The sequence below is a fragment of the Phaenicophaeus curvirostris genome, chromosome 1 (genome assembly GCF_032191515.1).
Source record: "Phaenicophaeus curvirostris isolate KB17595 chromosome 1, BPBGC_Pcur_1.0, whole genome shotgun sequence".
Taxonomy (NCBI): Eukaryota; Metazoa; Chordata; class Aves; order Cuculiformes; family Cuculidae; genus Phaenicophaeus; species Phaenicophaeus curvirostris.
Genome location: NC_091392.1, coordinates 24,306,835 through 24,322,076, shown reverse-complemented (window position 1 = coordinate 24,322,076; position 15,242 = coordinate 24,306,835). Strand labels below are relative to the sequence as shown.

General features: G+C 39.3%; 1 protein-coding gene and 1 long non-coding RNA gene across 4 annotated transcripts in view; one reads left to right on the top strand and one right to left on the bottom strand.

Annotated features, from left to right (window-relative positions):
• LOC138717336 (uncharacterized) overlaps positions 1 to 15,242 on the bottom strand; it is a 23,214-nt gene extending 7,972 nt beyond the window's left edge. Inside the window, exon 1 of the long non-coding RNA XR_011336845.1 lies at positions 15,223 to 15,242. This is a non-coding gene — a long non-coding RNA (uncharacterized lncRNA). The remainder of the gene's footprint in view (positions 1 to 15,222) is intronic.
• The window catches only part of CPED1 (cadherin like and PC-esterase domain containing 1), a 145,610-nt gene continuing 143,098 nt past the window's right edge, over positions 12,731 to 15,242 (top strand). The window contains exons 1-3 of one of the 3 annotated variants that reach the window (XM_069850692.1): positions 12,731 to 12,925; positions 13,214 to 13,287; positions 13,393 to 13,870. In XM_069850692.1, coding sequence (XP_069706793.1) covers positions 13,619 to 13,870 — 252 coding nt within the window. In that variant the 5' untranslated portion in view covers positions 12,731 to 12,925; positions 13,214 to 13,287; positions 13,393 to 13,618. The remainder of the gene's footprint in view (positions 12,926 to 13,213; positions 13,288 to 13,392; positions 13,871 to 15,242) is intronic. The other 2 variants (XM_069850682.1, XR_011336836.1) reach the window with 2 other exon arrangements.

Below are 15,242 nucleotides of genomic sequence, written 5' to 3'. Positions count from 1 at the left end.
TCAACTACCTCTCTGGGCAGCCTGTTCCAGTACCCAATGACGCTTTCCATGAAAATTTTTTTTCTGATGTCAGGCCTGAACCTCCCGTGGCGGAGCTTGAGGCCATTCCCTCTTGTCCTGTCCCCTGTCACTTGGCAGAAGAGGCCAGCACCCTCCTCTCTACAACCTCTTTTCAGGTAGTTGTAGAGAGCAATGAGGTTTCCCCTCAGCCTCCTCTTCTGTAGGCTAGACAACCCCAGTTCCCTCAGTCACTCCTCGTAAGACTTGTTCTCCAGCCCCTTCACCAGCTTCATCGCTCAAAAAAATATGGAATGCTTCACGAATTTGCGTGTCATATACATATATATCCTATACAGGATCTCTCATGAAAGTTTCTTTAAATGAACAGCAATATGCTGGTTGAAGAGCAGAGGTCCCTTAATGTTACATGGCTATTTGGAAAACAGAATATTAAAGTCAAGGAATAAATTACCAATATTCCCAACAAGGAGTGGATGCTGAAGGAGTCCAGTAGGACCCTGCAGTACAACAGCTATGAAAAGTCAGGTAAGGAGGGGTAAATAATAATATAGTGTTTGCACTTATGTTAGATTCTCAAAAATAACAAAAATCTCATGGTACCAAGTGTCTAATAAAATGGAAGATGTAATTAAACATTTGCTAAAGCAACATAAATATATAAAATCTTAATTTACCTGCAGCTGGGTCCTCTGAAGTAGCGATTGCTGTGTAGGAAAGTGATTTTGGAATTGTCTTGGTAATTCTATGGAAACATCAGCTCATTGCTCAGCAGTAAATCAGACAAGTGTTAAGAATGACCCAGCAAGAGATAAAATATAAAACAGAGAACAGTTTTAACAGTGAAAATTGATGTGTGATAGGGTCTTAACATAGTATAAAATTCTGGTTCACTCTTCTACAAATATGTAGCAAAACTAGGAAAGGCTCCAATAGGAAGATCAAAGTAGTCAAAGCTGTGTAAGGACAACACATCTGAGAAGCAGCTGAATTGTCTGGAACTCTTCTGGCTGAGAAGGAGGTGACTTAGTAATGATGTAACAAGGATCTGTATATCTAGGAGTGCTGTGCAAAAAGTGTGTCTTTTGATAGAAGAAGTAGCAGGGAGGTAGCCAGTCCAAAATGAAAAAGAGCAGGAGTTTTTCATGCATGGCATGCTTAAATTATAAAAGTGTATAGCTTACATGGATGTAAAAAGTGGCTGAGACGTTAACAGAAGCAAAGTCCATGGAGGCATAAAATGCTGAAGTAACACATCTGGGTCAAAAACTCACTCAAGACTGATCTTGAGAATTTAGTGGTGTACAACACTGACTGCTGTTTGATATAAGACACTAGGTTAGGTTGACCCTTTGGCATTATGCAGTGCAGCTGGTTTTAGTCTCATCTCAGTGCTCCAGCATTTGAGTAAATTTTTAGGATGAGGAAGTACTTGTAGTCCACAAACTGAGAAGCTATGTGCTAAGCACTGTAACAGTACAAAACGTGATCCCTGCCTTGTAAACTGTGTTGTCTGCATTGTGAAGAAGTGAAATGTTTTTCTCATCTGTAGGTTTTATTTATTCTAGGTCAGAGACGAAAAAGAGGATGCTCCCTGCTCTGAAAGTCCTGCTCAGTTGTCTTTCTGAATAGGACAGAAGAATTTGTATTCTTGTCTTTATTGGACTTTGCAGAATCTTGTTCAAACACACAGAGGAAAGATTAGAAATTCTGAGGTTTGTTTTCCCCTTCCTGCTCCCCCTCACGAGGGAAGCACTTTCCACTGCAAGCTGGCTTTTCTTGGCAGGTATTTTCATCTCCAATCTCATCCTGCTGGAATGTCCAGACTGTGCATTTTTCGTGTTCCATAGATGTGGCAGGTGATAGAAGGCAAACCCAGGTGGCCTTCACCTTGACAATAAAGGGTTCAGTTTTGCACTTACACTAAAAATCTCTGGGAAGTAGAGTTGCAGAGGGATAAGGATCTGACTTTTCACACTTTCTTAAGGTATACATAAATAGCTCAAGTTAGACCCCACTGTCTGAATATTGTCTCTGCAGTTTTCTTACTCTTCCCAGGATTGCCTAAAATGCTCCTGAGAATGATGTAACCAAAACAAAAATGTCCCTCTTCATTATATCTATACCAAGTCACAGTAATATTCCTATAACACTTTCAAATCTATATCTTGTTTTTATACTCATATGATATTCTATAAAGACAATTGGAAGCTTTTTTTTCTCGATATATCTTGTGTTTAGGAGATATCTGAGCATGAAAAGTTGCCACCAAGTTGCATGATTACTTACAGACTTATGCTTGCATACATCACATCTTATAGTAATAATAGTTACCTACATTTCATACACATTTAAAGTCATTATTATAAACATTACTTTAACTGATTGCCAACTGTATTCCCTTTGTCTACTGAAAAAAAATCCTGAACATATTGAAAAAAAACCTAGCGTATTATGAGTAGAGAAATACTTGCCTCATGACCGTACAAGAAATCTGCCTATTGCAGTAGAAAATTTCAAACAATGTTAGGATTAGAAGCTGTTTAAACAGATTTAAAGTGCTAATACTTTTTTATACCTTGTACCTTATATTATGAAAACTCAGTGTTGTGACTGCTGTGTTCCTTTGTAAATATTTATTCAGCAATGCCATAGTCACTGAATCAAATTTGTATGCCCGCATTTATGAAACTGGCTACTGCCAATTAAGAGAAGTTCACTGAAGTCTAAGAGTACAATGAAGAGATTCTTAAACTAAGTAAAGCAGATGCAGTAGTTCAGCTACAATTTGTATATTTTTCATAAAAGTAACAAATTTTGGGAGAATTCTAAGTATACTTTTGTTGCTGCACAAAGATTTATTTATTGGGATGACAGTTAACTTGATTTTCCTAACTAGGGCTTTACTAAGCTTTTATTTACTGAAGAAGTAATAAGTATACTGTATCTGCACTTATGGGAATTGGTGAAACAGACATAGGGGAGCAATGCGAAGTTAATTTTATACTATTTCCACCTGTGAAAATGTGGCCCTAAGACTTCAAAGCAAATTTTAGTATTTCTTCTGAGGAGCAGACGTGTGGGATACATGTTTGGATAAACTTTGCAAGCGTAAGTGTAGTTAAGTGCTGGCAGGGGTCAGTCAGGGAAGTGCTGTGGAATTAAGTAATCCTTTCTTGTCAGAAGTGCAAGAATGTTTTTCCCAGTTGATAAAGAAAATGTTTTTTGACAGCTCTGTTGTCTTTTATCTGGTGAGACTAAAATTACATTGTTTCTTTGTGGGGGAAAAAATAAATGCTCATTGTATTAAAAAATTGATTTAATAAATGTTCAATTATGTGGTTTGCTTGAAAAAGTGACAAGCTGGAGTGTTTCTCCTGTGATGAATTCATCTGGATATGGTATTGACTTAAATTATTTTAAAAATGTTTTTAATTTCTCTGTCATGTTATTTGAGGCTAAATTAACCTTGGGCTTTTACAGCAAGTACATTCTATAGATGGATGGATTAGTCAATAGCTGAATGAATTGACAATAAAAAAATGTTCCTTAGTCAGATCTGGGAAATGTATTGGTTCTACAGTCAGTGATATTGACCCAATGCTTTATTTTAATTTAGAAAGGGATACCATACAATCCCCAGGGATCTTCTGGATAGTTTAATACACTTGGAATGGCTAAGGAACTGAGGAATAAACAGAAGTTAAAGTAGGAGTTATTTTTAAATTGCCATAAAAAATTAAAATTACGTGTTAATAATTTTAATCCAGAGTAGAACTTTTCTTAGAAACTGACCTAAAGCATGCTTTTGCACACAGAAAACCTGATTTCAGAAGCGATTGTTACCTTTGAGAGAGTCACTTACCTCTGAACAGTTTTGCCCACCTCTTCTATAACATTGTTGTTTGCTCTTATAAGACATAGATGCAATCTAAAATATAAGTGAAGTTTTAGCCCAGGACAGGAAAACTAAAGATGATTGTCAAAACCAAAAAAGACAAAAAGAATACAACTTTAAAAGTGTTTTGGTTACTATCTCCATTAATGTTCAGGATTTACCAACTCTAAAGTGCTTTTCATTTTGAAAGTTCTTTCTAAACACTCACGTACAACTATTTACTTAAAGACTTCTGGTAAGAGGCTGAAAGGAATGTACTGGGAATGTCACTTTATGGAGGCTGACAAGTCTTTTAGTAGACAAGATTCTAAGTTTCTTTTTTCCCTACTGTTTCAGTCTTGAGTAGTAGTTATACTCATGAAGGAAGGAAGGAATTGTCTAAATATGTTGTTTGTAATTACATCCACATATTAATAAACCTGTCACCTGATCTCATATTTTGCTAATAATAGCAAGATTTTCAGTCAACACCAAATATTCTCTGTGATTCTCTTTCTAAAGTCTATTTTAAAACAAGTTAGCTATCAGCCTTATATAAACTATGATTGATTTAAAAATATTAATATGATATTGCTCAGCTACTCCATACTGTATTTCAGAGTGATTCTGATTTGATTGTATTTTGGTTATATTTTAATTTTTGCAAAATCAAATCCTAATAACATCTACATCTGTCTCTAGCCTTAGAATGTACCTCAATAATTAAATAATATAACAGAACGATGTTTGAAACAGATAACACCAAACCACCCAGTAATCAAACAAAGAACAAAAATGCTTCTATTCACTCTTCAGCCATTCTGGACAATTCAAATTAGGTGTAAAGTGTAGAAAAGGAGAGCAAAACATTCTAGTTCTCACAGATCTGAGAAATATCTTTCTTAAACCTTCCTTTCTCAATAGCCCTTGCCTTAAAAGCTAGTTTGACACGATTCGTTTAATCAAAATGGTTAAGATCCCCCAATGACAGTATGATGTTCAGCTTCCTCCCAGCTGTATCACAGCGGTTCAGCATGATATCCCTCCCTCAGTTTCAACTTTCAAGCCACTTCCTCCCAGCGCCCTGCAATATGCATCAAGCATGTTTTGGGTAAGCTGTGCAGAGCTGGGAGGCAGTGTAGTGACTCTGCATTGGGCAGGACACAAAGAACTCATCAGCCCCCATGCCAGCTGCACTGGGGACTTTCTGTGTGGCCTCCTTCACTGTATTTGTTCCAGCCACTTTGCTTTTGTTAGCTGTAAAAATGGTTAAACCTTTACTTTTAGAAATATCATGTGGAGTAGGTTGCCACAAGTCAGTGCTTAAAAGATATAATCTACTTAAGGTTATTTCTAAAGCAACTTCTCTACCACAGCGGTTGCTGTTATATTCTGCTGTGATCATGCTGCAGCGGCTGGACTTATGAGAGAAACTGCATAGTTATAATCAGATCAATAAGTTCAGAAGTGTACCATTATCTTTTTCTGCTTGTCCATAAGAACAATAAGATAGCATGTCTTGCACCTCCACATATTCTATTTACTTGTACAATAATTTCTCATATACGTGCACAACAGGTGAAGTGCCTCGGGTGACACATTTCTGTACAGCCTTATTTTATATTCTGGCAGAACCACGAGAATGCAACAAACAGGAATGAACTGTTAGATACTCTAGTATATATAATAATGGCTGGTCTTGATGGGGCTGGTTAGATGTATGGTGCCTTGAGAGGCATGATTGAATGTTGAGTCTACCTTTCTGTGTGATGTGTTGTCTTAAAAATCTCATTTCTAGCAAAGGAGCTCTGTTAAAAAAATGTCTTTCAGTACAAAGCCATTTGACAGAAAAGAAATCAACTTCTTGTTTCTTTGTGCCTAAAACTGTGACTTGTATGAACTCATCCACTGAAGTGGAGTGTGCTTTAAGTTGTACATTTGCATGGGTATTTGCTGTACTGAAGCTAACCAAAATTTAGTGGTCAAAATATCTGAAATGACTAGCACCTAGAAAAAATTATAGAGCTTGTTTGCTGGTTTTAGCAGGCACACAACCTGCAGCAGTGCAGACTAAATCATCTAGAGGGAAACACAGAGACGGCTGTAGATACCTGACAGCAATAGATACCTGTAGATACCTGACAAGTACAATAGAGGTAACAGTATTTTCTTGTTTGTAGGGGTCTTCCATTTGCTTTCCTGATGCCAAAGAGCATCAAGGGACTGCTGAACCTAGGAGTGACTGGCATAGTTATTCAAAAGTCTGTGAACCTAGGAGACACTGGGATAGTAATTCAAAAGCCTGTGAGTGGTCTCAGCAAAGCAACCACTGTGCTAAAAAAGAGAGGATGTTCCAGATCATGGGAGCAATCATTAGGAAGAAAAGCAGCCAAAGGTAATAGGACTGCAGAAAATAAAATTTATGGAATTTAGGGGGGTGGAATGGAAGATGGTTGTTTATGGATGAGGAGTCTACTTGTATTTTTATCTTTCAGCTTCTAAAATTTTGATTATTTGAAACAGAGCTTGCTCCTGAATTTGAGAAAAAATAAAAAAAACCTGGTGCTCGGGCATCACTGTCATGAATTTTCTGGTTACCTTTGGTTTTCTTGGTTTCTGGGCTGGTTTGGGTCCATTTATTCTGGAGAACAGAAGGGGGAAAGAAGTGAACAGTCTTACTAGTGTTGGCTACTTACATGATGAGGCGAGGCTGAAGGAAAAGGGAACATGGCAATTAAGTAATTTAGTTCACACAAAAGAGGAAAGAATTTGTGACAAGACCTGGGGGATTATGACATTTCAATTCTACATTTGGAGTTCATTGGAACAGAAAATAGAACAATTAACTTAGAAAAACCAAAACCAAACCCCAGAGAAAATACAGGATCCCAAACAATAGAAATAAAAGAGTTTGTAAATGCTTCTCTTCCCCCTGATAAATGTCCTTATGGACTGGGCCTTTCCTTCACAATTGTTGCTATTGTTCCTGAAACCCCATGACTGGCTTGCAAGCATCACGTATTCCCACTGTGTAGGAAAGTATTTAGAATGTGTCCTGCTGTCACCCTGGAGGCCTGGCTGAGTGATCACTCCTTCCTCTTTGAAGTAGCCTCTGAACTGTTGTGCTTGCCACTTGCTGTCCCTCTCCACCCTATGTCCTTCTCAAGGAAACTTTTCTGATGTTTTTTCATGCTGGGGACAGACGTGGAGGGGAAGGGCCTGGTGTGAGGAGGGTGTCCCAATACATGGAACAGTTGTTGAGCTATACAGATACCTTCATTGCAAACATCATTTGAGCAGGTAGGGAGTTGCTAGAACTGAGTCAATGATGCCGGAGTTCTTGGCTTCTTCCCACTCCTGCTGGTCATTTTAATATACTTACCCCTGACTATAAGCAGCTAGGAAGAACTGCAAGGAGATACGACTATGCAGCACATAATGTTCCTTCAGAGCCCTCCTGCACGTAGAAGGCAGGGAACAGCTCTGCTTACAGCAGTACATGAGAAAGTAGAAAAGTATTTGTGGAAATACTTCTCATATAATAAACTCTGAGAATTTAATTGAAATAAAAGACAAAAAGAAGGATTTGGATCACCTAAAAGAAGAAATTAATCACTGTGTTGAGAGAAGAGAATGATGTTGAAAGAAGTGAATGATGTTGAGAGAAAACAAACCTGTCAGTAGAAAAATTTGTAGGAAGAAAGAGAAAGACCTGAGAATGGAAATTCAAATGATCCCACTTGAGGTGTGAAGAAAAGGGGGACCAGCAAGATGCAAGAGAAGAGATGTGGAGCATGCCAAAATACAATATTTACTTAAAGTATAAAGGAGCACAAATGTTGTGAGAGGTAGTGAGATATTCCACTTCATTCCTGTACTGCATACCTGAAGATAAGCGTCCATATTCTTACAGACTATTTTTTTGATTATCACTGATTGTTATTCAGCTCTCAGCAGTACACAATGTATCCGAGTAATCAAAATGGCTATAAATCTCTGTGTAATACCAGAATAAATGCTGCAAGGGGATTATGTCAAGAGTTGGTGAATAATTTTAGACACGAAGAAGCAAAGAATTTACTGATCTGTTTCTTCCTCCTGACATGCAAATTTGCCTTTTGAGTAGGCGTCAGCATCTTCTTAAGACTTTGGTCTTCTGCTGCTCTTCCTTACCGTCATGTCAAGCACCTTTCTGTACTATTAACATATATAAAGAGATAGATATCTGTGTTTCATTGTCATCCTTCTACCAAGTGATAATACTGAAGAACGTGGCTGAGATGCAGACAGATGCCTCTGGACAAATGACTCAGTTATTCCCTAAAACTGTAGGGAAGCTGGGGTGGGTTTAGTATTTTGGGTGAGCAGAGTACCAAGCTTTGACATTACCTAAAAGATCCTGTTCCCTTCCTCTGTTTACATCCCCTCTCATTCCTGTTCTCCTACTGTTTAACTAGTACCAGTACTGGGGCCCACTGGACCTCTCCACGAGTCGATTCAACTGACTCACCTGGTAGAAAACCAACCCAATCACACAGTTTTTTCTCATAAAAGGATCTAATGAGCACCACCAGAAGTCAGGAAGGGTAAGAGCAGGAGCAGAGGCAAGGAGAAGATGCTAAAGGGAGGGGAAGGAGGAGCAAGAAACACCTTTCTCTTTCCTTCAGAGGGAATTACTAGACTGGCTCATCTTACCATGGAACGGCAGACCTAACAGCATTTTCCTGGGGCAAAACATGCAGCAATCACACTTATTAACACAATAATAACATTTACAGACTAAGGATCTAAAATGGACTGTATATCAACTATACATTTACATATGTACTGTAAGACTATAATAAGAGAAGTAAACATGTTGCTTGTGTAGTCTTGATCATTTATCGCCTTTTCTACAAAGAAAAAAATATTACATAAACCTAACAATAATGAGAAGCAATACAAAAAAGGGAGCCTTCCCTATAACTCTTCTCTCGTTAACATCAACTTTTTTGCTCCCAAAGATTCTCAGAATCTTCTCTGCTAGCCTGCTTTCACTGCGAGCCAATATCAGAGAACTGAGCCAAAGCTGAATTAAGACGTGAATCTTTGTTCGCTGAAGTGCTCTGTGGAACAAAATCGCAATATCATTAAGACCTACGTTGTTCAGTGAATGCGAAATGGCAGAGAGTCTGGGGTTTTACTATGCTGGGATTAATTTAAGCTTCAGTAGTATCGGATCTTTCAATGTGCACAGCATTAATGAAATGTATTTCTCTTCCCTTTTTTTACTCTGTGCCAGTCTCCCCCATTTACTACTCATAATAGGACCACACATGGGCTTGAAGACACTGTAAATTTAACTGCAATCTGGATTGAATTCAGTGTGAAGTAAAAATTCATGGAGGGTGCGACAGAGCAGGCTTTCTCCAGGACATTTTAAATAGAAATTTTGCTTGAATATTTACACTGTTATTAATGCCTATTGTTCATAAAGCTTTTATCCAGCACTTTATGTTACTTAAAATTTATGGCCTATGGCATAGTTTTTAGTATACTAGAAAATGAAAAAGAAATTAAAGACTTGACAATAAATAATGAAAATTACATATAGGTTTGCCCTGTGTAGATGACAGATGTGATTACAAGGACTTGACTGTCAGTTCATTTAGAAATGATCTGTCTGAGCGTATTTTTCATGTGATCTCTAGGACGCTATACTTTGTAATTTGAATCTTGCTTCAGAAAAGAGCAGTTGTGAGTAGGTTTTTAAACATATTTTCTTTTTGGCAGCCTCTACATAGTGAAATTATTGATGCAAAATGGTTTTTATTATATCAAATTCCAATCTAACAAGCACTTATATCTGGTCTTAGCTTTATTCAGAGCTGCAGATGATTCATATTAGATCTCTGAGTGAAGTTAAGCATGCATAAAATGGATCTATTTAGCTGGCCTTAAATTCCTGCTAACTTTCTGTGCCTAATATCTTCTTCTTGGTTGGCTCCTGGCAAAGATCTGTCCAGGTCACTACTTAGACCACTAAAATCTTTCTTCAATGGTCACTAGCTTTCACCACTGAACAAACACAGAGACTTGTGTAAAATGGAAGCTGTGCGAATACGAGCTAGGTTGCTTAAAACCCCAGTGAGATGATGAACGGTGCACATTACATGCCTGCATGGCATACTAAGTCCTTTCAAATACTAGTCCCTGGCAATTTTTAACAAGTCTTGTGACTTTCCTCTTACATTTGATGTGTCAGGGTGTCTTTAAACACTTAAAGTCTATTGCAGATGATGCAGATGGAACTTGGATTCTGGCTGCGAGCACTGGAGAACATTCTTGACAGTCATGGCTGGTTTTTGGCAGAAATGATCCCTGCAGGACCTTCCCTCACACAGAGCAAGACAGAAGGTGGCTGCTGTAGGGGCCATCCAGGCAAGCAGTCCTGAGTAAGTGGAAGGAGAAGGGAGAGGTAAGCAAGATAGAGAACACTTAATCCTTGCAGTGGGATTAGCCACTGGAAGGAAAAGGTCTGGGAATCCCAAATAGGGAATTTTCTATGTCAGAAAGAAAAGATTTGCAGCTTTCTGCTAAGAATTATGAAATATGTACAAATACCTGTGAGTATAAATACTTAGCTAGATGTTTTAGATCTTACAGATAATTGTGCTCTGCAGTTACTTGAATATTATGAATTGAAGAATATTTCTTGTGAGTTTGGGATTCAGGAGGCCTGACTCTTTATTCACTTATATCCTTTTCCTAAGTGACTAGTTAATGCCAGGGGAATTAGTCCCCATTTGAAAAAGTTCTGTCTTAATTTCTGAAATTGTCAGAATGTGACCAGATAAATCAGTAGACATATAATCCCAGAGATGTAGTGGAATCCTGATTCAAAAGATGGCAAGAATCATGTTCATTGCACTTCAGCTGTGATTGATAAAAGTAATTTACAGCTGAAGAAAGTGCATTACATGCTATTGTCATGAAAAGAAACCACAAAACATAGGGAAAAAGCCAGCTCACTCCTTGGAACATCTGGGAAAAGCAGATGAATGGAAGGCTGATCCCCCAGAGTATACAGGAGGCGGTGATCTGCCTGCCCTCTGCTGACATCCCTTCGACTCTGTTTTTGCAGAGATTTTTTTTGTCTCAGTCTTGGTACAGTAAAGGAGCTTGGGGTTGCAGGAAGGATGAATTGGCTCTGAGACATTGGGGAGAATGTGAGGATAAAGACCCTGGTCTTGAGCTTGAAAGGGGAAAGTTATGTTGGGCTGGAGGAAGAGCATGATTACTGGCTGTGCTGAAGGCAACCCCAGCACCGGGGGTGAGGATTATTTTGTTCTAGTGTGAGACTCTAGCAAGGGGGTATGATCTCCACATCATGAAACAACCATCAATCCAGATCTTTATAAGCTGGTTTTAATCAAGTCTTCTTGCAAGAGCATGTAAATATCTAACTAAAATCCCCCTTTGTAAGAAGTTGACAACCATGCAAATGCCACCCATGTAGCTGGTAGTTGTGTCAAAAGCCACACAACAGTCTCTTAAAACAATAAAGCTCTCTTTCTCTGCTGATGGCGTCACTGTGGTTCCCAGGCTGGCTGTAGTATCTCTGCAGTCCTCCTTTGGATGTACCAGCTCCCTGGGTGCCCCTCTCCATTGTGTGGCATAGACCTACCCCGAAGCCAGCTGCAAGGAACCCATGGTTTTCTGACATCCACCAGCCAGATTTATTGGCTTGCCAGAGGCTTTTCAGCATGGACTGGCTGGAGCAGGACCTGAGGATGTGAGCTGGTGTGCTGGAAAGGAGGGAGCTTGAGCAACATATCTTCAGCGAGCAGAGACGGAAGTTTCTGTGTGGATAGCAAGCATCAGTCATGGGAGGGCACAGGCAAGTTTTGTACTCCTTTCATGCTCAGGATAACCCAGGAGTCTAATTTAGACAACTACAGCCCCAGAAATAAAACTAAAATGCAGTGCATGTGACAGCTGAAGTTCTGTGTGAGGTATTGAGTCACTTCTGTGGCATTTTTCTACATGTGCAAACTGATGGTTTTTAGTATGAAAAAAACAAAAAAGGATATGAAAGCTGAATAAACACAAATACTTCAAACAAATCTATACTCTGCTCACTGCTGTATATTGGCCTCTAACTTGCTAATGATGCTGCTGCTGTTGAATTGTGTGGATTGGCTCAAAGTTATCATAATAAAGCTAATTTCGTATAGATGAGGCAGTACAGGAAGAACTCTTTCTTTTCAAAAATAACTAACGATGGAAGATAAAATAGATGACTTGTATACAGACATTTTTAGCTAAAAGAACTTGATTATATAAGAAGTTTAGGTCTATAAAGAGAACAGAGTTCCTCAACTGTTCCCATCTGTCTCGTCCCTGTCCTGCGTCAGCAGGGGGAAGTAGTAACTAAGACCTTCTGTAGCTTAAATACTAAGTGCTTTCATTGGAGTAATTTTGTCCACCCTCCTTTCTTTCCTTCTTTGCCACCAGGAAGATGTTTTATTTATACACTGATATGCGATGTTATATCTACTGCGGAAAATTACTGACAACTGCTTTGTCAGTGACGTTTATGCCCAAGTAAATCTGCTTCCTTTTACAACATTTTTATTAATGTCTTAAAATAATGTAGGTGCTGCTCAGATGTCTAGTACTTGCAAGATATTAAGATTGTTCTAATGAGACTGCTGTAACAGCACTTTTCTAAAAACTGCAGTGATGGTGGCTTCGAGGCATGCAGTGTGAGCAAGGACACCTCTTGCTCCCCATCCAGATCTCCGTCTGCGTCTCCAAACCCCGTGCAGGCTCAGAGCAGAGCTAGTTTAGCCCCACCCTCTCAGCAGTCCAGCCTTTATTTATATGAAATCTGTGGTCCAACTGGCTTCAGATGGCGTGTGTATGTGCGTGTGCCTGCCTTCTAAGTGTGTGAGACAAGCTGGGATCATGAGCCAGAGTTGTTCCAAGTGGTTTTAATCAGCAGCCCATTAGAGGAGAACGGAAAACTTCTAACAGGATAAGAACTGAGTGAGTAAACCTAACTTTGAACTCGCAGTCTGGACAAAACAAATGCAAACTAAAATCTTCATAGTCTGTCAGTTTTCAGATAAATGATCACTTTTAGAAAGCTGTGCATGCTGACAGGAAGGAGGCAATTTAAAAAGACTGGAATGAAGGAAACCGTAAAAACAAAGTGGGAACTGAGAACGCAAGAGAGAAAAAAACAGCAAACGACAGTTCACAAAGTTGGTACACTCTCTTACTCTCTTCAGCTGTGGACAGGACATGTTAAGCTTTAAACTGTTGCTTTCTTAGATACTCTTGCCTGGCTGAGTAGTTCCTTCTGCAAACAGGGTGAAGATTTCTGCTCCTCACCTGTCTGCCGTCGGGTCTGTTTTCCCAGGAGTACAGTGTGGACAAGTTCGCTATGATTCCTTACAGAATGACCCATCGATGCTGCTGTTTGCCACTGCTCACTTGTTGTTTTTTCACAGGTTGTTCCCGTAGCCCTGTGAGAGGGCTCTACCCAAGTCTTTGCTCCTCTGGAACCTGTGACTTCTTGCCAGGCACTGGGAAAGTACTGAGCAGCAGAAACAGGGAAATCTCTTGCTAATTTGGGGTAAAGTGTGCCTTTGACTTTTTTTTTACCCTGGAAAGACGTGGCTACTTGGACTGCATCTGCAATGTGGCAAAGGGTGAAGTGAAGACGGCAAAGAGGCCATGGTTTGTGCACAAGTCCCCAGGTGCCGCAGGCTTTGTCGCCCCCGTCCCTTCCTTCTGGCTTTAGTGGTGGCCGTCTGCCTGTTCTGCCAGACCCTGACTCCTCGCATGACCAGCAGCATCGTTTCAGCAGTCGTTAATGGTATTGCACCCAGTAAACTGACTAAAACACAGCAAGGAAGATACAAGGAGATCTCCCCAAGCGACACTCACTGCTTCCTTCCTGGCAGTAATTCAGAGATAGTTAAAAAGGTAAGTCAGCTGGAGCAGAGTGCTGAGCAATAATTAGCAAAGCGAGGGATAGCAAGTCTGGCAGGATCATCTGAGTCCAGCTAAAATTAGCCTAAGCTTGGAAGTCTGAGATCCGTATACAAACAAATGGGTGATCTAATGACAGTGGCATATGCACAAGCACATCTCTGTTACCAGCTCCTCAGTGTGGTGTTATTAGCACAGGAATTCTGAAATCTTGACTGAAACACAGCATTGCTCTGTGACTCCAGGGAGATTTCAGTTTGCTGCACAGACCATATTTTATTTTGGCTGTAGGAATTGGGTCAGAGGGTTTACAGTAGAGGCACGTAAATCAGGAGCCAGTAGAGTTTCATGAAAGTAACTGAGGCTGTTACTTAGCAGTGGGACTGCAGCTGCCCTGTGTTAAAATTATCTGCTGGTCAGTTTTAAACTTTACTGAGATTCAGCTGCAAAGCTGAAGTTAACTGTATTTGAGAAATAAAATAGCACTTTTCATATTTTCAAATTGCACTGTTTAGTTTGGAATCTTTGTCCCACAAATTTTACTTTGTCCTTAGGTTACCTGACCTCATGTTTACTTTGTATGGGGTTCCTAGTATGGATGTTAAAACCTAACAAATGCAGACACTGTTATTTTAGTTGGAAAATGTGTTATGTTAAATGGTCCAGACTGAGGTAGTTATTTTTACTCTGGAATCTGTTGATCAGCACGAGCACAAATGTTTCAGGTTTTCTTCAGTCCTACAGAGAGCTACTAGTAGTGCAGCAGAGAGCTCACTGTGAAATTGTCATTATGTTGGCATTCTATATACATCTGTGTCAGGGCTATAATCTGTGACTTCACAGATTATGGACAGCATCTATATAAACCATTAAAAATGAAAAAAAAAACATCAGAAGGCTGCTTCTTTGATTACATAGGGTTCATAGTCTGAAAGGTCAGCAAAATCAATTTTAGGAGAGCAGTTGTAAAGTGCATCTTCTGCACCGATCGAAAACAGGTACGTGAAATAACTTTGGCATGAACTCTTTAACCTTAAGTCTTAAAAACCAGATTTTTTTTTTTTTTTGTGCAGCTAGGAGAGATTTTTCTTATGAGTTGCAGAAGTCTTCTCCATGCTGCATTTGTCATAATTTTATATTTTAATGACTCCTTAGTGCACTAGGTACCCAGATTTGGATTTGTTCAACGGTGTGACACAAAGAGTTACAACTTACAGGGAAATAAGCACAACTGACAGGTGTGGGTCACATTGCATTACTACTTTTGACACTTACAGTCCATTCCTTTTTATTCATTGCTATTGTAATAGCAAATAGCATTTCATATCTTACCTTGGGCTACCTACCTAAAGTCTGTAAGAATTGG